A 21,236-nucleotide genomic window follows, 5' to 3' on the forward strand; every position below is an offset into this window, starting at 1 on the left:
AGCCTGAATCTTTCAAAGCAGGTCTCAAAGGACTGAATTTGCTTTCTTGTCTTTACACTGGGACAGACACATCAAGGTCATGTTTACATGTTAAGTTTCCTTTCCCACTTTGCCTTCAGCAGCCAAAGGGAAGGGTCCTCAGAAATGTGCTGGATTTGAAACACTTTGTCTAAGTATGCTATGTGTTTTGCAGTGTTAGGACCAGTATAAACAAGAAGTACATTTTCATACAAGTATGATCCAGGAATAAAGAGCCAGACCCAGAATGCCTAAACTGCATGAAAATGCAGTGGTGTAAAACGCGAAAAACAAACTGCTGGTTGTTGTCCACAGAACTTGAACAATGCTGTCAAGAAAGGTAAAAAGCTGGTGTCAATGTCACCTATCCTGATAGAGATATTCTGATAGCCACAGCAGGTGCTGTGATTCTCCAGCAGCTTGGCTTCACTCCTGGAGGTACACTCCATTGTCTCTTGAGACAGACAGATGCCAACAACCACTTTTAAAGCACTCTTATGTCATGTTAACAGTTACAGCTTCCCCTAAAGAATCCTGGGAACTGTAGCTCTACAAAGGCCTCCTAACAGCTCTCAGCACACTTAACAAACTACAGTCCCCAGGACTCTTTGGGGAAAACCATGACTGCTAAAATAGTATAAGAATGTTTCAAATTTATGGTGTGGATATGATTCAGGTGTCAGGAATCCCTCACAATGGTTCTCAAACTGGACAGCTGGGAGAGCAGGATTAACTGTGTGCTACTGTCCAGATCTGGCCAAAATTTGGATGCAGGAGAGCTGGGGAAAATTAACAACATCTGCAAAGGAATTCTCATTCCTCATAAGACAGACAAGGTCAGTTAATACTCCCAACTCATACAAAGGCTTCCTTGCTGTTCCCAATATTAAAGAGTTCTGCTCTTTTAAAAGACTACTTGTTCACCACCTCGTCCACTAATCTCAGTCTCACAGAAACCAATATACTGTTTTCACAAAATCTTTGTGTTTTGGAAGAAATAAGCCAGAGTATATATCCAAGAGTAAATGGATCTAGAAGAACTATGCAACCAATGGGCACAAATATATATATAAAACTCCACCATCAGCCACCATAAAAATGACTTTGATCCCATAATGCCCCAGACACAAAACAGAGGCACTTTCATTCACAGGTTCACATGATCACCCTTCTCCATTACCCATACCTTCCCACCCATCACCTTTTCTTAGGGGGGTGCAAGAGACTGCAGAAGGAATTAGGCAGGAAAACTCCAGTGAATGTAGTTTAGATACAAGTCCTTGTTTGCTATCCTATGCCATACACCTCACAAGCTATTTCCCACATATTTGAAGCTCACATCCATTGCTAAAAGTATTAGAACACATTTTCTGTTCTAAGAAACAGGAATAGTTTTCGGAATGAAAATGCATACCTGCATTTTCACAGCAATCCTATCTATATTTGTATTTTTACTTTGTTACGGTGACAGAGTTGTTCCTGTGCAACCTAGTAGCAAAGGATAACTGATTATTACTAATAAGTCATGTGAAAACAAATGTAATATTTATTACTATAGTGGTGAACGACTATAATAATAAATATAATAGAGTGTAAGAATCCCACAGTCAATTATGAAGCCAATTATATGTGATTTCTCAACACATTATTTACATCTTTGTGCTTAAATATGTTGTTTCCAAATCATTTTTTTCTGCATGAATAGTAAATGCTAACACTCAGACACAGCAATCCACACCAATCAGCTATATAACCAAGTGTTTCATGCTTAATGCTGTTTCTACCATCCCATTAAATTTAAGAGGTGACTGCTGTCATCGGATCTATCAAAGGTGATAGTTTGTGCTGGTTCTGGTAGCCTGCAAACAAAAGGTCCTAATGCTGTTATTGAACACATTTAAGAAGACAGATATTGAGGAACCAGGAAGGGCAAGCAACTCTTCAACAAGAATGTGTTATATAAAACTTTCAAGATCAAGTGAACCAGGCTCCATATTTATTGCACTCTGCTCCATGGACCAACTTTGACAGATTGGTGGGGTAACTCAGCTGTTATCCAACCACCATCATGATGATGCCAAGTGAATAGTAAGTGTTCCCAGCCACCTGTTGAAGTTTACCCCCAGTGAAGGGGGAGAGGTCTGATCCACCACCATATTCCCTATGGGGAACACACTGGCAAAGCAGCCCCAAGCAGGATTGAACTCCATTCAATAGCTGATATCACCTCTTGGAAGGCAGCAGCAGATACGACAGGTGGGCATGGTTTGGGGGAAATGGCCTTGCAAGTTCATACTCTATGCCCTTTCCTTATCTACCACTCTCCTACCTCCCTTAAAACCTCTATTAAGACAAAACATAATTAAATGAAGCATCTGTCAAAATTCCTTGCATATCAGCCCACTATGATGTATTAAACAAGATGTGGAGACATTTTGAATTCAAGAAGGCATATTAACAAAAATACCATACATAGAGCTTTTCCCAGCTTACCCAGCAACAGGTATCATTTCTCAGTCTTTTGTTTCATTTACCAAGGATAAATAACCTAATTAATTATCAGCCATCAAAGTGTTCAATCCTTCAAATAGATTTTTCAATGAAAGTAGGTCTTTAAATAAATGCTGTAGTCACAACAGTATCTCCTACACAGTATGGTTTTTTTTAAAAGTTTGGGGGATCAAAATAGAAGCTGCATACACACACACACACACACACACACACACACACAGACTTCATCCTTTTGACACAAAAATCTAAATTAGGGTTTCTTCTACATGAAGTCCCAATTATGTTTTAAGGCCTAAGTAAATAATGCTCATAGTGAAAAACAAATCATAATCCCTACAGCAGGAGACATTTTTATTTGGAACTGGCTAATTCTGTACTTTTTTAACATACATCACTTTACAAATGCAATTTCCTTGGATAACAATTTTCATTACCTACCTGACTGGATTACTCGTTAGAGAGACTCTCAGGGACTCTAAGCAGTTCAGAAGTTTTTCCTCTGAGATACCTGATCGTAGTTCATGGACATATTCTTGAGATGACAGAGTGCATTCGTGTTTACTATTTTTCAGGCCTCCCTTTTTAGGGGAAGAAAAAGAGAGTGTTATAAATCTATCAGAATACAAAGAGTTATTTTACAAACACATATGTCAACTTAAGCAAGACTGGTGTTTCACCATATCTCCAAGTTTCACTCTTATCAGAAAGTTGTTTTTGTTCCTATTTTTATTATGCATGTTGTGGTTTTTTATATTGTAATTTTATTGTGTGAACCGCCCTGAGATATACAGATGATGGGCGGTGTACAAATTTAATTAATAATAATGATGATGATCATAGTTCTTGCACATCCAGTGATCTATGGTGGTCCTATGCAGAAATAATGATTCTTTAACCATAGTTAAGGAATGAGTTGTTGGAATGTACTGTTCATTCCTACAATCCCTTCTCTTCTCATGCCTTCTCAATAAACTTTAAACCAGGGTTAGAAGTTACTGTGAAATCCAGTTAACCATAGCACTGCACAACACACAAAGTACCTCTGAAATGTAAACACCCAATCTTTACTAATTTTGAGGTGCTGATCACGAAAATTACAATAACATTTGTTGATTGGCTCCTATTTAGGAGATAGAAAGACTGTCATGTAAAAATGACCCAGTCCGCATTAAGTACATAATTTCATTTGGCAATGTTATATTTCTAATTCCAGATTGTGAAATATGGCATCATAATGCATCAGTCCATTATACACACCACTCCCAAGACCAAGGGCATACAGCTGAGTAATGCGGTTTAGTCACGACATTGCAACTTTAAGATGGCTGAAATAAGATGTTGAGATTGCTGATAAGAAGTGAAGTCTCACAGGGTGAGCAAGTCATTTGTGTGACTTCATGTGTTAATCTTCCATCACTCCTGTGTCATAAGTACTACACAAGTAATCCCTTCACTGTAAATCCAGAAGTAGTGATGCCTCATAAATGTGTTAACAATTGTTACATTAATAGGAAATGTTTGTAAGCCAGAAAAGGGCCATAACTCCAATAGTGTGGGGAAAAGGTGTTATCAGCTTTATTTTGGATGCAATACCAGGGAACAGGACAAGGCCTGGACCCCACACATATGCTGCAGTATGTGTGCAAGAAATCTTCCAAAATGGATGAAAGGCATAAAAGAGGGGTAATGTCATTTGCTGTTCCCTATGCACAAAAACGACTGCTCCTTCTACATGGTACTACCTGTTTGTGGAGGCATCACAAGGAAAAAGAAGTGGGCAGTGCCCGAAAACACCATCTGATTCTCACCCATTCCAGTGAGAACACGCTGCCTACCTGAAAGAAAGCTATGACAACCTAAAATAGCTGTTAGACTGCTTTCAATACAGCAGGTATGGATGACATCTCTGTGATGACTTGAAAGCAGGAAATCTCTGAAGGTTAGAGAGAAGAATGTGGAACACCCAGCACTGGCAGAAACACAAAAAATCCACCGTTACACATCAAACTTGGTCTTATGAAAAACTTCATAAAAGCCAAGGACTTAAGACAGGATCAGCTTTCAATCTAACAAATTCCGTCAACTCAGTGCAGCAAAAATTAAAGACAGAATTTTTGTGGATCCTCAGATCCATGAGCTCTTTAAAGACCAGATGTTCAACAACCTGCTTCAAGGTGACGAGAAAAAAGTTTGGGATGCATTTTGTCTTGTGTCAACTAACTTCCTTGGGAATGTCAGGACAGAAAACTACAAGGAACTGGTTGAGGTCACATTGTCTCTGTATCACAAATCTGGCTGCAAAATGTCCTTAAAGATACACTTTCTCCAATCCCACTTGGATTTATTCCCCATCAACTGCAATATGGTTAGTGATAAGCACGGTGAACAGTTTTCATCCGGAAATTGTAACAATGGAGAAATGATACCAGTGAAAGTGGTCCATTTCCATGTTGGCTGACTACTGCTGGATATATGCCAGAGACAATCCTAAGCAGCTATGCAAGTAACAAGCAAAGCGGCATGAGATGCAGAAGAAGGCTTTTACCAATACATGTCATATATATGTATTTCTTGATTATATAATAAACTATTGCAGCTCTCTAAGAAAAAGTAGTCAATTTTGTATTTTCATTGTCATATTCATGCTCAGCACCTAAAAATCTATAGGAAATGGCTATTTTTATCATAGAGGCATGACTCTTGTCAAATTTTGTTGCGCAGTGTAATTCATGCTAACCTGTAAAACAAAATAAAGTTTAATTTGTAATTCTTTACCGATCAAAACAAATAACAGCTTACACATTTCTTCAATTTCCCTTGTACTCAACAAAAACAAATTAACAAAATTAAACAAAATCAATATCAATATCAAAATGACAAGGTTTCCATTTTTAGGCTAATCTTTGGTGCCTTTTTTGTAGTATACCTGCTATGGGACATGTGTTTTGGGCATATGTGGGAGGAAGGACAGGCCACAGAAACAAGGAAGTGTATGCTTAAATACACGTCCATAGAAGTCATGGGTATCAACAACCATAGCTGGTTATCACATTTGTTAATACAATCAGCATTCTACTTTGTGTTACCATCACAATGCAACAGGGAAGTGGTCTTAGTTCTTGAACAGTGTATACCTTTAAATAATTCCTACCTCAATTCATACAAAAATGTGTCAAATTTACATGTGATACTTTTTTTGCTTAAGGGAGGTTTTTGGGGGTTTTTACACTTCTTACCCTCCCCTTTCTATTTTATGGCAACTATAACTTGGCTGAATATTCACTAAAAATGAATGTCGAATTCAGAACTCAATAAACCCATCTTAAGTTAATCAAGGTGGCATAGTCGCTGATATTAATATCAGCTTGATCAGTAACACACATCAATTTTGCTTCAATTTTAAACAGAAATATTTATACTGTGAGCAATATTATAATGAAGCTTTGAATATTTGCTTTCTTTTTAATCCTGCCATAAAGCATCAACAGTGCAAAGCTAGAATCTGTTCAAGCACTGTTTGTGAATTTAGTGTCTCTTCATTCACCTATTTTTAAGACTTTAGCTGCAAGTATGGCTTTGTTTTGTTTTAAATTCATGAATAACGGAAATGGATCTCAACATCAGAATGTACTATCTCTTGATACAGTTCATAAAGTAAAGGATAGAGGGTGAAAGAGCAGATGTGTGTGAGAGAGTAGGGTATATCAATGCAGCAATCAAAAGACTGCTGACTACTAAATTATTATGGCCCCACTCTCACATGCATACATCAACTCTTTCCCCTTCTGTTCCTGACACTGAAAGCTGTACCGAAGGGTGAACATCCCAAACATAACAAATGCTTTCCTCTTGAAGAGGAGGATCTGAAAGGTGAATACATTTAAATAATGATTGTATTTAGAGATTTGAAGTGCCTCTCCCCTAAATACTTCCCATTCTACCACCTTCCAGAACAGTAAATTCAAACTACATGTTCAATGCAAACATCTGAATAGCAGTAACAGGCTTATACTGAAATGTAGCTTGTGGTGTCTAAGTATAGGTACTGTGAGTCGTTCCATACTTCTCTATAACTGTCTTTTTTATCCCCATTATATGTCTGTATAACAAAATTCCTGTTTCTCTTCACTGCCACTTTGCATTACTGAAGTAATAATTCTAGCATCATCTTGGAAGGCAGTTTAAGAGTGAAGGTCAATATGAAAGCAGCACAAAGATGGTTTATAAAAAGAAAGATTTGAAGCACACTACAGGAGAAACCCAGAGCTTCCAGGCTAAAAATGTATAAAGGGGGGGGGGATCAAGAAAGGTTTCCCAGAAATGGAAAGCAGCAGACAAGGTACTAAAAATGCTGCTGCAAGCATTGGTGAACAAGTTTTTAAACTAATAAAGAGGCACTCCTAGAGTCAGCAGAGAAATGTAAGAGCAAACTAGTCAAAGACTGAAAAAGACAAGGTAATTTTCCATACTTATAGATTACAAAAAACCAGAAGCCTCAAAAGGCAGTCACTATATAAGCCATATGGACCTCTCATCTGGAATTGATTAACTTAAATCATATCAAGTTAAAACCTGCTTTCCAACATACACAAATCTGCAGGAGTGGCTTATCTAATCTAAGAATTTGACCATCATCACATACTGTAGGTGGTAATGCCAAAGCCTTATTACAAGACATGGAAAGAATTAGACAGACGATTCTGATTCTGATCTCTATAGGATATTTACACGGAACTTTTCAAAATAGCTGACTATGCATAAGTCAATTCAGTATCACTATGCCAATAACAAGGCCATTGGAGGTGATGACATTCCAGCTGAACTATTTAAAATTTTAAAAGATGATGCTGTTAAGGCGCTACACTCAATATGCCAGCAAGTTTGGAAAACTCAGCAGTGGCCAGAGGACTGGAGAAGATCAGTGTACATCCCAATCCCAAAGAAGGGCAGTGCCAAAGAATGCTCCAACTACTGCACAATTGCGCTCATTTCACACACTATCAAAGTAATGCTTAAAATTCTACAAGGCAGGCTTAAGCAGTATATGGACGGAGAACTCCCAGAAGTGCAAGCTGGATTTAGAAGAGGCAAAGGAACCAGAGACCAGATTGCAAACATGCGCTGGATTATGGAGAAAGCTAGAGAGTTCCAGAAAAACATCTACTTCTGCTTCATTGACTACGCAAAAGCCTTTGACTGTGTCAACCACAGCAAACTGTGGCAAGTTCTTAATGAAATGGGAGTGCCTGATCACCTCAGCTATCTCCTGAGAAATCTCTATATGGCACAAGAAGCTGCAGTTAGAACTGGATATGGAACAACTGTTTGGTTCAAAATTGGGAAAGAAGTACGACAAAGCTGTATATTGTTTCCCTGCTTATTTCACTTATATGAAGAATTTATCATGTGAATGGCTGGACTGGATGGATCCCAAGCCGGAATTAAGAACGCCGAAAGAAAAATCAACAACCTCAGATATGCAGATAACACAACCTTGATGGCAGAAAGTGAGGAGGAATTAAAGAACCTTTTAATGAGGGTGAAAGAGGAGAGCGCAAAATATGGTCTGAAGCTCAACATCAAAAAAAAACTAAGATCATGGCCACTGGTCCCATCACCTCCTGGCAAATAGAAGGGGAAGAAATGGAGGCAGTGAGAGATTTTACTTTCTTGGGCTCCATGATCACTGCAGATGGTGACAGCAGTCATGAAATTAAAAGACATCTGCATCTTGGGAGAAAAGCAATGACAAACCTAGACAACATCTTAAAAAGCATCACCGTGCTGACAAAGGTCCATATAGTTAAAGCTATGTTTTTCCCAGTAGTGATGTATGGAATTGAGAGCTGGACCATAAAGAAGGCTGATCGCCGAAGAATTGATGCTTTTGAATTAGGATGCTGGAGGAGACTCTTGAGAGTCCCATGGACTGCAAGAAGATCAAACCTATCCATTCTGAAGGAAATCAGCTCACTGGGAGGACAGATGCTGAAGCTGAGGCTCCAATACTTTGGCCACCTCATGAGAAGAGAAGACTCTGGAAAAGACCCTGATGTTGGGAAAGATTGAGGGTACAAGGAGAAGGGGATGACAGAGGATGAGATGGTTGGACAGTGTTCTTGAAGCTACCAACATGAGTTTGACCAAACTGCGGGAGGCAGTGGAAGACAGGAGTGCCTGGCGTGCTCTGGTCCATGGGGTCATGAAGAGTTGGACATGACTAAACACCAACAATGTTAATCTTATATCACCAAGAACAACTGAACTGTGGGCCTGGAGCATTTGTTCAGAATATAATACCTTTCGTATGCAAACACAGATCAAATCTATATTTAATCCTCGCTTATTTGAAGCAACAACAGTTCAGAGGACCAACATAACAGAGAACAAAGACTAGTTTAAAAGCAGAAGCCATGCAAGGAAGAGAAGAAGGAAGCAAAGAAACCCAGTGCTCATACAGGCTTATTCACATAAACATTCACTAAATCATTTTAGGGTTATGTCTGAACAGCCACTGTGGCTAATTATTCATATTCTAATTCTCAGCAGTTTGGCACATATTCAGGTAGAAGAGTGTATCCATGCTTATTTAGGCAAAAATTCTGTTTCCTCCCAAAATAAAGCCTCTATGTCTTTCCAGGGATGAGCAGGTAAGAAGTGTTTAGTGCTTTCTAATGAGTCAACATCATCATAATTACTTTCCATTTCATTTCAAGTGTTAGACTGCTTCATTTCTTCTCATTAAAGAAAAGCCACTCTGAAAACATTCACAGAACTATGCTATAAGAAAATTATTTTTCAATTTGTTTTTAGAAGAATGTACTCTTCTTCTATTTTAAACAGCCATAACCATTGACAAATTAGTGAGAGTTAATGTGTATATTAGTGAATGTTGCACTTAGCATTTATATAGAGAATGTCAAGCATTTCAAGCACTTCACAGAAATTAGCATTTTCAACAGCCTTGTAAGGTAGGTCAGCATTCTTATTCTCATACTATACATGGGATGTCTAAGTAGAACCTCTAAGGGAGTTAAGTAAAAACTATGGCAAATGGAAAATTTGATCAGAGGATCTTATCTGCCTCAGATCTCAAACTTTGAACCACTTTGTGCGCCCTCTCTCTCTCTCTCTCTCTATATATATATATATAACGTACACTGCATAATTCATACAGTAAACATTATTGCATTTATCCCATATTTATAGTTTGCATATCTGCTGGAGACTTTCTCTCTCCTGAAATAACTTTTTTAATTAACATAGTTAAAATGTGACTAGATAATTAAAAAGTCACCCTCTCCACCTAACCTGCATCATTGGTAAGAGTTGCTCACCCCTCCCCACAAACCTTACTTTACAAAGCATTATAAAACTGAGTAATAGAATTCATAAAATTTTGGGGGAAAACTTTTGCAGGTAAGCTTTATGCACATGGAAAGGAGATAAAAGAACCATTTTTTCCCTTCAAAGAACAGTTTCTTTTAATCTTCATATACAGAATAAAAACTTCATTTTAATTAATTAAATTAATTTATCTATTGTATTTCAGCCAAAAACTTTCTTTTCTGCCTGGAGTTTGGCTTTTAACGTGGAGGGTTTTTATGTATGTATGACCTCTTTTGCTGGAACAGGAGTTGCTAAACGTGTCCTCTTTTGTTTAGACATATTTGTGTTTACTGTGATTGGTTTTGATATTTACAGACTTACTTCTGTCTGTAAGTCACTTTGAACTTTATGAGTAAAGCAACTAATAAATAACAATAATTTATAAATAACAACAATTTATCCAGCACAAAATGGAAAAGGCAACTAACATACAGGTAAACAAAACAAAACAAGCTCATCAAAACAAACGTATGCCTTCCTGGTACCCTCTACAGCCTGAATGAGCTATTTCATAACGTAGACTTCAGTTCTTGAAATCTTATTATTTTAACAGGAGAAATATTCAATCCACATGTGATTTCTTAAACTGTCATATTCATGATTAACAGTATCTCTACACAATGGTCCAAAACTATTTTAACTACAATGGCTTCCCCAAAGAACACTAGGAAATATATTTTTTCAAGAACAGCAAATACTGTTGGATATCTTTTACACAGAACTACAGTTCCCAGCTATGTTGGGAATTTGACAGCAAATGAGTTTTTATACTGATGTTATAAAATATAGACATGCCTTACATGCTTCCCATAACTTGTAGCTTCCCATAACTTCTACCACGACAGATATCAACTTAAATTGTTCTGCCACAATTTCATTTTCATGACCCATACCCATTATGTAATCAATAAAGCTTCATTACAACCTCAAGCATGCTGCAATGAAAATTGGCTTCTCTACTCTGTTTGGATTACTGTTAATTGCTTTCTCCTCTGGCAAAACAAGACATAGCTCTATAATTTACCTTGTTTTGTTTAGGTACTACATCGGTCACTTAAACCCGTGAGGCTTTTAACTTTTCAGTTCATTATGGATCACCAGCTTCCTCTAAATAGTGGTTTTCTATACAGCAGCTATTTATGGTAATGGGCTTTTAATGCCCATGTGTTTGTCATGCATTGCATATGCACAATTATATTAGTAAACAAAAAAGGGTATCAAGTTCAGATGAAGTTTTTATTTTGGGCTGACACTGGGCAGAATGAAGTAAGGAGCCACAACAAATGAGAAGCAGTCAGAGGGAAAGAACCCATCAAAAAGGTGGGAGAAGCAGCTCTTTCAGGTCTATGCAGATTCCATGGTGCCTCAGTAGAGCTGGCTCCATCCCTATTGGGGATTTAGAAAGAAATACTATACAAATTTAGATGTTCTAATTTCTGCTAAGCGAAGAATAATAAGCACTCTGTGTTCCTTATTCTCTTGATCTACTTTTTGCCTGTTACAAATAAAGGTCAGTGATCCTGTCTCAGCGCACTGTAAGTGCTTTATAAAGCATTTTGCTTTTGCATTGCTTTATATACACTCTCTCCAGAGGGGAGCAAATATTCTCGCTTACACATATTCTCCACTTTAGAGAAAGTGATTAGAGTAAGATTTCTGTAGAAGAGGGATGAGGAAGCTATGGCCACACCAAATGCCTGCTAGGTTTGCATGCTGTCTCCAGCTGTGTGATTAATGCAGAAGTAAGTTTCAGCTACCGCACAATTTCACTCATTTCACATGCTAGCAAGGTTATGCTTAAAATTCTACAAGGAAGGCTCAAGCAGTATGTGGACCGAGAACTCCCAGAATTGCAAGCTGGATTTAGAAGAGGCAGAGGAACCAGAGACCAAATTGCAAACATGCGCTGGATTATGGAGAAAGCTAGAGAGTTCCAGAAAGACATCTACTTCTGCTTCATTGACTATGCAAAAGCCTTTGACTGTGTTGACCACAGCAAACTATGGCAAGTTCTTAAAGAAATGGGAGTGCCTGATCACCTCATCTGTCTCCTGCGAAATCTCTATGTGGGACAAGAAGCTACAGTTAGAACTGGATATGGAACAACTGATTGGTTCCAAATTGGGAAAGGAGTACGGCAAGGCTGTATATTGTCTCCCTGCTTATTTAACTTATATGCAGAATTCATCATGCGAAAGGCTGGGCTGGATGAATCCCAAGCCGGAATTAAGATTGCCGGAAGAAATATCAACAACCTCAGATATGCAGATGACACAACCTTGATGGCAGAAAGTGAAGAGGAATTAAAGAACCTTTTAATGAGGGTGAAAGAGGAGAGCGCAAAATATGGTCTGAAGCTCAACATCAAAAAAACGAAGATCATGGCCACTGGGCCCATCACCTCCTGGCAAATAGATGGGGAAGAAATGGAGGCAGTGAGAGATTTTACTTTCTTGGGGTCCATGATCACTGCAGATGGTGACAGCAGTCACGAAATTAAAAGATGCCTGCTCCTTGGGAGAAAGGCGATGGCAAACCTAGACAACATCTTAAAAAGCAGAGACATCACCTTGCCAACAAAGGTACGTATAGTAAAAGCCATGGTTTTCCCAGTAGTGATGTATGGAAGTGAGAGCTGGACCATAAAGAAGGCTGATCGCCGAAGAATTGATGCTTTTGAATTATGGTGCTGGAGGAGACTCTTGAGAGTCCCATGGACTGCAAGAAGATCAAACCTCTCCATTTTGAAGGAAATCAGCCCTGAGTGCTCACTGGAAGGACAGATCGTGAAGCTGAGGCTCCAATACTTTGGCCACCTCATGAGAAGAGAAGATTCCCTGGAAAAGACCCTGATGTTGGGAAAGATGGAGGGCACAAGGAGAAGGGGACGACAGAGGATGAGATGGTTGGATGGTGTTCTTGAAGCTACTAGCATGAGTTTGATCAAACTGCGGGAGGCAGTGGAGGACAGAGGTGCCTGGCGTGCTCTGGTCCATGGGGTCACGAAGAGTCGGACACGACTAAACGACTAAACAACAACAACAACAAAGTTTCAGTTGCCAAGTTCTGTATGTGGAATGTAGTGTGGTGTATTTGGGGTGATATTCAGTGTTGGGAAACCTAATTTGCTTGCAAAAGGTCACAAGTTCAATCCTCAGCATCTTCAGGTAAGGCTGGGAAACACCCCTACCTCAAAACTCTGGAGAGCAGCTGCCAGTTGGTGTAGATAAAACTTAGTTAGATTGACCAATCATGTTGGTATAAACTAGCTCCCTATATTTCATGTTCATCTTTGCCTCTGGAAACAAAATGTCATGGACCAGTCCTGGCAAAATGGTGCTGGAGGTGGGAGTGAGTATTTAACCTCTTGTCCTCTGGGTTTCTGGGGGTTTCCTGTTGTTATCCTATCTCTCACAGCTGTAATAAACCTACCATTAAAATTATGGACTGGTCATTTCTTCGTCAGAGGGCAAATGGGCAAATTTAGCAGGGGATCAAATACTTTCCCCCCTCACTGTATGGCTTGATTTTAGATACAAAGGCAGTAAAATTTCAATCCTTAAGTGCCTGGTTGCTTGGTCAAGCTACTAATGAACAGTCAGTCTTGAAAGGTTAATGAGGCTAGAGATTCAACAGTTGAGATCAGTACAGATCTCTAAGCTCATTAGACCAATATCACTTGATAGCATTAACATCCTATTGCTTTGCTATATGGTAGTTGGAAAAACAAAAATTTATACCTACTTATAATATCTGCATTTGCCCACAAGACACTCAAGGATAGGGGTACTGGTTAGAAGAGGAACTCTCCAGAAGATTATCAGTGCAGTACACAATAACTTTTAAAATTGGGATGGCTAACCTTTTTTGGTACAAGGACAACACTGATGGCTTGTGGTGTGTGTGACCAATATTTGCTTGTACACAGGGGCATACTTAGGCTGGCCTGTCAAAGATGCAGTCCAGAGAGGTACAAAAATCAAACCTCTCCTCTTTGCCTCAGATAGGTATGAGCTTGCTCCCCGGGCCATTCCTCTGCTGCTCTGGACAGCTGGGCAAAGTATGCAGGCTCCTCTGGGTGCCTTGGCAGTAAAATTCAGCCACTGGTGTGGGTCATTACAACAGCCCTGCAGGGCCCCCTCCCCAGTTGGCCAGCAGCATTATTAGAAATGTGAGCAGAGTGCCCAGCAGGGCACAGAGGGAAGAAAGACAGATAGCTGGAGAGTGCTAAGGGCACAAGGGACAGTGGTGATTTGGCTACATCTCCTAGCTAAGGGCATAAGAGGCGGGCAGGGGGTGCCGAAACGGCTATTGCTGAGAGCACAAGGAAGCCTAGGTATGCATTTGCATGCAAACTGCACATACAGGAACACAGATCTCTCGCATACATGCACACATACATACTATCAGCATTTTCAGACCGCTCCACTGCAGCCACTGAGATGGCTTTACACTTATGTTTCCATGAAAAATAAAAGGCAGCATTTCTTCCCACCCCATGCTCTTAGCTCAGGGGTAGAAATGATACATTTTAGTCTTTAAAAAAAAACAAAAAACAGAAAAACTTTGTTTCCAGTCTTAGCATAGAATTGCCTAGTTCAAAGTTCAGAGGAGGAAAGACCATTCTGTCTGCTCTTTAGGGAGACTCCCTAAAAGAGTAGGTAGAAAGCTTTATCTCCTTATCAGATTGGGAAATACAGCTGCAGGGCCTGTTATGTCCTTTCCTATGGCTTGGTGGGCCAAATGCAGGTCACAGATTAGCCACCCTTGTGCTAAAATTATGTCCAGATGGGAGGCCTGTTCACTAAATGTCCACTCCTACACCCACCCACCTAAATTTCTATCATTAAAAAGCTGAAAACTTATTAAGTTTACTATTATGCTAACATTGCCATTTATTTTGCCCTACTGTAGTATGGGCAAACAGATTTTATACATTCTGAATACATTCAAAAACCTGGAAAATCTATTGGAGAAGAGCTGATAGGAAAAAATAAAGAAAGAGAATATGTGTGCTATGCATAATAACTGTACCATACCAGCTTCAGCTTTCCTAAAACTATTGTTTTCTCCAGGTTTGAAGAGGGCTTCATCCATCAGCTACATTTAACAATCCTTAAGGTGGTGTTGGGGAACCTGTGGGACTAGGACTCCCATCATTCCTGACCATTAGCAATGATGATTGGGGCTGCTGGTAATCAGAGAGTAACAACATCTAGAATGACCACAGGGTCTCATTTCCTGCCTTCAGAGTCTTCCTATTCCACCTAAAGGTACAGTGGTGCCTCGCAAGACGAAAATAATCCGTTCCGCGAGTCTCTTCGTCTAGCGGTTTTTTCGTCTTGCGAAGCAACCCTATTAGCGGCTTAGCGGATTAGCGCTATTAGCGGTTTAGCGGATTAGCGGCTATTAAAGGCTTAGCAGTTTAGCGGCTAAAAGGCTATTAACGGATTAGCGACTTAGAAAAAGGGGGGAAAGCAGGGGGAAAGCGGAACACTCGCAAGACGTTTTCGTCTTGCGAAGCAAGCCCATAGGGAAATTCGTCTTGCGAAGCAGCTCAAAAACGGAAAACCCTTTTGTCTAGCGGGTTTTCTGTCTTGCGAGGCATTCGTCTTGCGGGGCACCACTGTATTACCTTAAATTATTCAGCAATGCTAAGTTTATTCTTATGTGAAGATGACTCACCAATCAATGCTGTTCTGCAGGGTAACTTTGTTTACTTTTAAATTCTAATTCATTTATCACAGACTGTACTTTTACAGTCCATTACAATTAAACTCCAAATTTACACACACACATGTGTGTAGTGGGTTCTGGCCCAGAAACATTAAATCACTATAAAAAAATTTAAGTCTTATCATTCAACTGCATTTTTCTGGCAATTTACCCTGTAAATTACAAGATGGTGAAAATGGTATGGTTCCCCACCACCACCCCTTTTCCTTTTCATTAATCAACAAGATTTTGGGAATGGACCATTCTTCCTGGATAATGGAGATTTAAAATGCCCCCAAACAGTGTGGGCTACATCAAGGAATTCCTGTTTGTCCTTACTCTGCCAAGGCAATTCTCCTGACCTAGAATTTGTGGTGGCAAATCAAAGGCATACTGGCATCATGTAGTGAAAGAATCCAATGTGGCAGCATCTTTTTTCAAGATACAGCAGCAATCCTGGTGCAAAACAGGAATCACTCCTATGAAGTCACCATTTCTTTAAACACTCCCTATTTGTAGCTATGATTCTTTTACCTTATCTGTGTTAATTGTGCAATGCATCAATATGATGGACTCATTTGGGACTTAATTTTCCTCTTTATTATTCTTCCCAAATAAAGGACAATGAAAGATGAACAAATGGGGGGGACTCAGATTTGCGACAGTAAAATTAGTGATTTAAGAAAAATGTTTCTGCACAATTTAATTATTGCCCTCTGATTCAAAGTTCTTTTATCTGGTTTCAAATACAGCTAGAGTGCATGCCTCATTCACTGTACAATAAAACTATAATATAGAGCTCTTGACAGATTCCATCTATTTAGGTGGTACTACTGCTGAAAAATATCAGCTAAAATACGTAATTCAAGCAGTATTCTGGCACTGAAGTATCAGCTAATCAGTCTTTAAGGCTATGATGCTCAAAATCTTGAAGAATGAACAAACATCTCTTTATCAAAAGAGAATGAATTATCACTGTGGTTTTGGTAAGTCACAGGAACTTGGCTTATCTCAGAAGACTGTTTATTATTAATAGGCAGTTCCCAAAGCTCCTTAGCTCTATATGGTCTCTGCCTGAATTTAATGAAGACAGGTCAGATATTTTTCACACTTCTTTTCACCCACAGCATCTCTAACAGGATTTCTATGTATTTGGTAGTTAATTATATCAGGGACCACACCAAGCACACTAATCCTTCTTCTGTCTCTTTAAGCAGTTAGACATGCTAGATCAAGGTATTTTTCATTTATACAGCTCCCAGCAATGCCATCAACATTGTCAAACTTACAAAATAGCCAGATTTAGCTAATTAAGCAATGGCTGAAGCCCAATTCAAACCACTGTAAGTCTGAAATAGGTCCATTTTGAGCCTAACACTGATTGCGTACCTTATTATTTATTAATTTATATATCACATATATAACAAAATGGCTTCTGAGCAATTTACAACTACAAAATCAATCCATAATTCAAATACACAATAATATGAAAACTTCCTTATAAGAGCTGGCATCATCACATCTTGTAGGTCTAGAAGCATATCTACATAGACTATGTATGACAAGAGGTACTGTTGTTACAAGTAACCATGCCACCTGTCCGTCCACATTACTCTTACTCAAAAATGTATTTAGGGAGTAATGCCAGATACTACCCAACAGTGGCAACCATGACAATTTTTATATAAAGCTTTTAGTACCAGAAAAATCTATGCTACAGTTTAATGAAATGTGCCCTTTAAAATGATTAAATAAACTCTGGAAACAGTTTATTTAAGAAATCACCAAATACATAAAATAATTCATGGAAGTAATGAATTATTTTATGTATCTGGTGATTTCTTGAATTTCTTTGGGATTTAAGCACTCTCAAGTATTTCAAATCTAAACCTTTTGGCAAAATCAAAAACTGGAAGAGGATTTCATTTCAGAACTAGAATTCCACTCTTCCACCTACCCTCAGATTAAATTTAACCAATATTTTGAAATATGTAAATTAACTAAGATGATGTAACATGGCAGTTTCTGAAAAACCACTATCCGAAGTCATGCATGCATGTTTGTATGAAACAGGGCATCAGGAAAGGTTCCTCCATAGGCAAATACCACCCTCCCAATAACTACAGCTACGGCACTAGCTAAAGTATGTAGTGATAATTCTATGGTAGAGCTTTCCAAATGTTTCATGTTGGTGACACACTTTTTAGACATGCATGATTTTGTGACACGGTAATTCAGTTTTACTAGCCAACCAGAGGCTAGACTAACACCTTTCCAGCCCTGGGAGGAATGCGGGAAATGTTCACACCTACACACTGCAGCCAACACACTAACATGTCCTGCGCACAGTTTGGAAAGCTCTATTCTATGGTATCTTCTATCTGAATTCTCTTAAAACTGCTATTTTTCAGAGATGGCTTTCAAACTCCATTTTCAAAGCCTTTCACCTGAATATTCCTAACCACAGTTCATAGTGGTTAATTCTTAACAGGATTATTGTCTCTCAATTTCTTTTTGCTTGCAGCAACCTATCAGCATTACTCTGTTCATCTTCTTTTGCTATAGGCATGCTAATTTAAAGTGCTAAAGCTTGTTTCTGTTTCCTTTAATACAATATTCTGCGATGGAGAACATGAAAGGTGATTCAACAGTCAATTCTTTTAGTTGCTTATCTGTAATGAACTATAAAATGGACAGAAACTCTTCTTATAGAGCAAGAAGAATATTTATATTAATGTGAAATAATTTACCTTTTGAGTATATTATGGCTCAGTATTTAAGTTATTCATTTTAGAATACAAAGTATAATACAAACAGAGGAACAAAGCAACCGCTTTGAAATTTTTCAAGACAGTTCCACTGATGTATCTTTGTTACAATGAAAATGTATAACCTGCAATACAAATTATTAAAACATACTTCAATCTTCATCTGCAATATGTCACTTTACTACCTGCAGGAGCATATGTGTTAACATTGCAATAGCTGAAACACTAACATTTTTGACTAGTTTAAGTTCCAAAGAACCAAAACAATTCTATTCTATATGAAGCTAAAGAAAAATCTCAGCCTGCTTTCAGCACACAAGAACTGAACACTGCTTCAAACCTTGATTTCCTGCTCTCTCTTTTTTTAAAAAAGCAGACTTCGTTTACTTTGAGAGGCAACAAATTGCACAAAAGCAAAGAAAAATGTTTCAACTGCAGCACTTTGTGCCTGGTTTGCATTTAAACCAGCTTCATTTCTGAAGTGTGTTCTGGAAACACATTCTGAGGAAATTCATTGTTCTACTTTCATGTTTTATTGTGTTAAATCTCTCACTGAAATTATAACTCAATTTTGCACTATGTCTGACAAGGAACTGTCAAATCTGCTCCCAGTGAAGGATTACAGCAGTTCTGCTGGTATGGGGCTCTAGTTTCAAATAGCTACCTCCACTACCAGTAGTTCTATTGTCTTCTGCATTGGGCTGTTTGTGTTCACTTTTCACCAAAATCCACCCTAGACCAAGGATGTATATCAAGGAAAGAAATGGCAATAAGCAGCAAGCTCTATAGACAACTAGCTTTAACAGACATTACTAGTAAGATTTAAACAATAAGTATTTTTACATTTAAGTCCTAATGTTTATTTATTTCTTAAGTATATATACCACCTTTCTGCCAAGACATGGAAAGCAGATTACTATTTTAACACTAAAACATATGAATGTTATAATATGAACAGTTGGTCAGGGGTTTGGTGGTGGAAGAGACAGTCCAGATGAAATAGGCACTGATGTTGACTAGCTGCCTCCTTTGCTCCCTTTTTCCTTTCCCCAAGGCAGTTGTGATAATGTCATGGAATAATTGCCTTAAAAACCTGTTAAACAGCAATGTGATATATATTATCCTGATTGGGGGAAAGAACAGGATCCGGTCAGCAGGCCAGATTCTGAACTACCCAACCCCCTGCAGGACACTTTAATAGGTAAGCCAACTTCAGAAACAAAAACTCTTAAGTGTGCTTTCAATTCTTTTCCTTCCTTTCTTTGCCACTCAGCTTGAGTTCAGACTGTTGATGCAAAGAAAAATGTTCCTTTGCAACTTGGATTGAACTCAAGTCAGGCTGCAAAGGAAGATTCCTGTAGCCAATACCAGCAGGGTTTGCAATCAGTACAGATCGGATCAGCATGGATGGCAATCTCTGCTTTCAGCAGGAAGAGGCTGCACTCCAGGGCTTTTGATCTGGAACCACATGGTTCTTGGCTTTCATGATGCAAGATAGTTAGGATATATATGTAAGAAAAATGCAAAAGGTGTGCACTTCCCCCCCACCCTCTGCAGTAAGAAGCAAGAAAACCATTTTCACTGGATACTAGGGGGTGGAGATGGTAACCAAGCCCAGCAAATGCTGAATACAATATTCAGGCCCACATCACACCCCCAACCCAAATATCACAATGAGAAGTAATTCATTACTGTCTGACAATAGAAATTACAATTTTCAAACTATTGCACTTGCCACAATGAAGTTTTAATTTTGCTACTTAAGGCTGCATCTGAACTTTAAAAAAGCAGATTTGTTTAGGAAATCTGGAATAAAAAGTTGCATTTTAATGTAAGTTTATTGTTCTAAATTTGCATGCCAGAAATGCATTATACATATCAAAGAGACATTCAAGAGGCCAATACAAGTACAATAATTGCAAACAATATGCACATTTTTCCAAGTGTTATATTGTGGATCTGCAAGTGGTGACAGACTACAGTGGTACTCACCGGAACTTTATTTCCGATAATCTGCATGCAGTGATCAACGGAGAGCAGTAATAAGAGATAAATAAAAAAAGCAGAATTAGTAAGCTGAAGCATTTCACACAAGTAGCCAAGAGCTTAGTAGTTAGTAACTGTTAATGATATTTAATGTTAAACATAGAATATATTCACAGAGTCATTTCAACAAGCTGAAAAACAAAATACAAACTGAATTATAATTGTGTGCTTCCAGAACGTTTTAATATGAAGAAATGGGCTTATTTGGCTAGGGATATGTTATTTATTAGTTCATGCATACACAAGAACTGAAAATGCTTATTTATTAGGCACACATTTAATACCTGCCATCAAAATTAAGCATACTCTTTTGAGTATCGTTTTATAAAAGTGGCATACTGCAGCAAATAACTTAATTTCCAGCAGTACTTTCATTATTTTCCACAAAAATACTGTATTGAGGAGATGCCTCTAATACCAGCATTTTAATTTGGATGGTACTTCACTTGAATTAAAGAAACCCATCTGAATGTTTAAGTGCTTAAATGTAACACACTGGAGTAATGTTTTTTCCAACATGAAATCTTATGTATTTCTCATCTCAAACTGGGAATTTGTTTTTAGAACTCTCAGGGTTCGTGACAGGGGACAAGTTATTGCCCTACATCTCTCCTTTGCACTGATGTCCAAGGACATGGGATCGATTGAAGAAAAATATGCAACCCTGAATTGGGACAAACTACCACTAGACAGTAAATGAATAATTATCTAGCAGGTAGTTATATACAGCTCTTATGGCACATGCAGATGTATGTTCTACAACAATTATAGAAACATAGTGGCTCCTGT

The 21,236-nt window shown here is 38.5% G+C and overlaps 1 protein-coding gene across 1 annotated transcript in view; it reads right to left on the bottom strand.

The window, feature by feature from the left end:
* The window catches only part of DIAPH2 (diaphanous related formin 2), a 357,022-nt gene that overhangs the window by 302,608 nt on the left and 33,178 nt on the right, over positions 1–21,236 (bottom strand). The window contains exons 5-6 of the mRNA XM_081179396.1: positions 20,394–20,414; positions 2,968–3,107 (exon numbers count right to left, since the gene is read on the bottom strand). Coding sequence (XP_081035522.1) covers positions 2,968–3,107; positions 20,394–20,414 — 161 coding nt within the window. The remainder of the gene's footprint in view (positions 1–2,967; positions 3,108–20,393; positions 20,415–21,236) is intronic.

The sequence above is a fragment of the Podarcis bocagei genome (genome assembly GCF_964188305.1).
Source record: "Podarcis bocagei genome assembly, chromosome: Z".
NCBI lineage: Eukaryota > Metazoa > Chordata > Lepidosauria > Squamata > Lacertidae > Podarcis > Podarcis bocagei.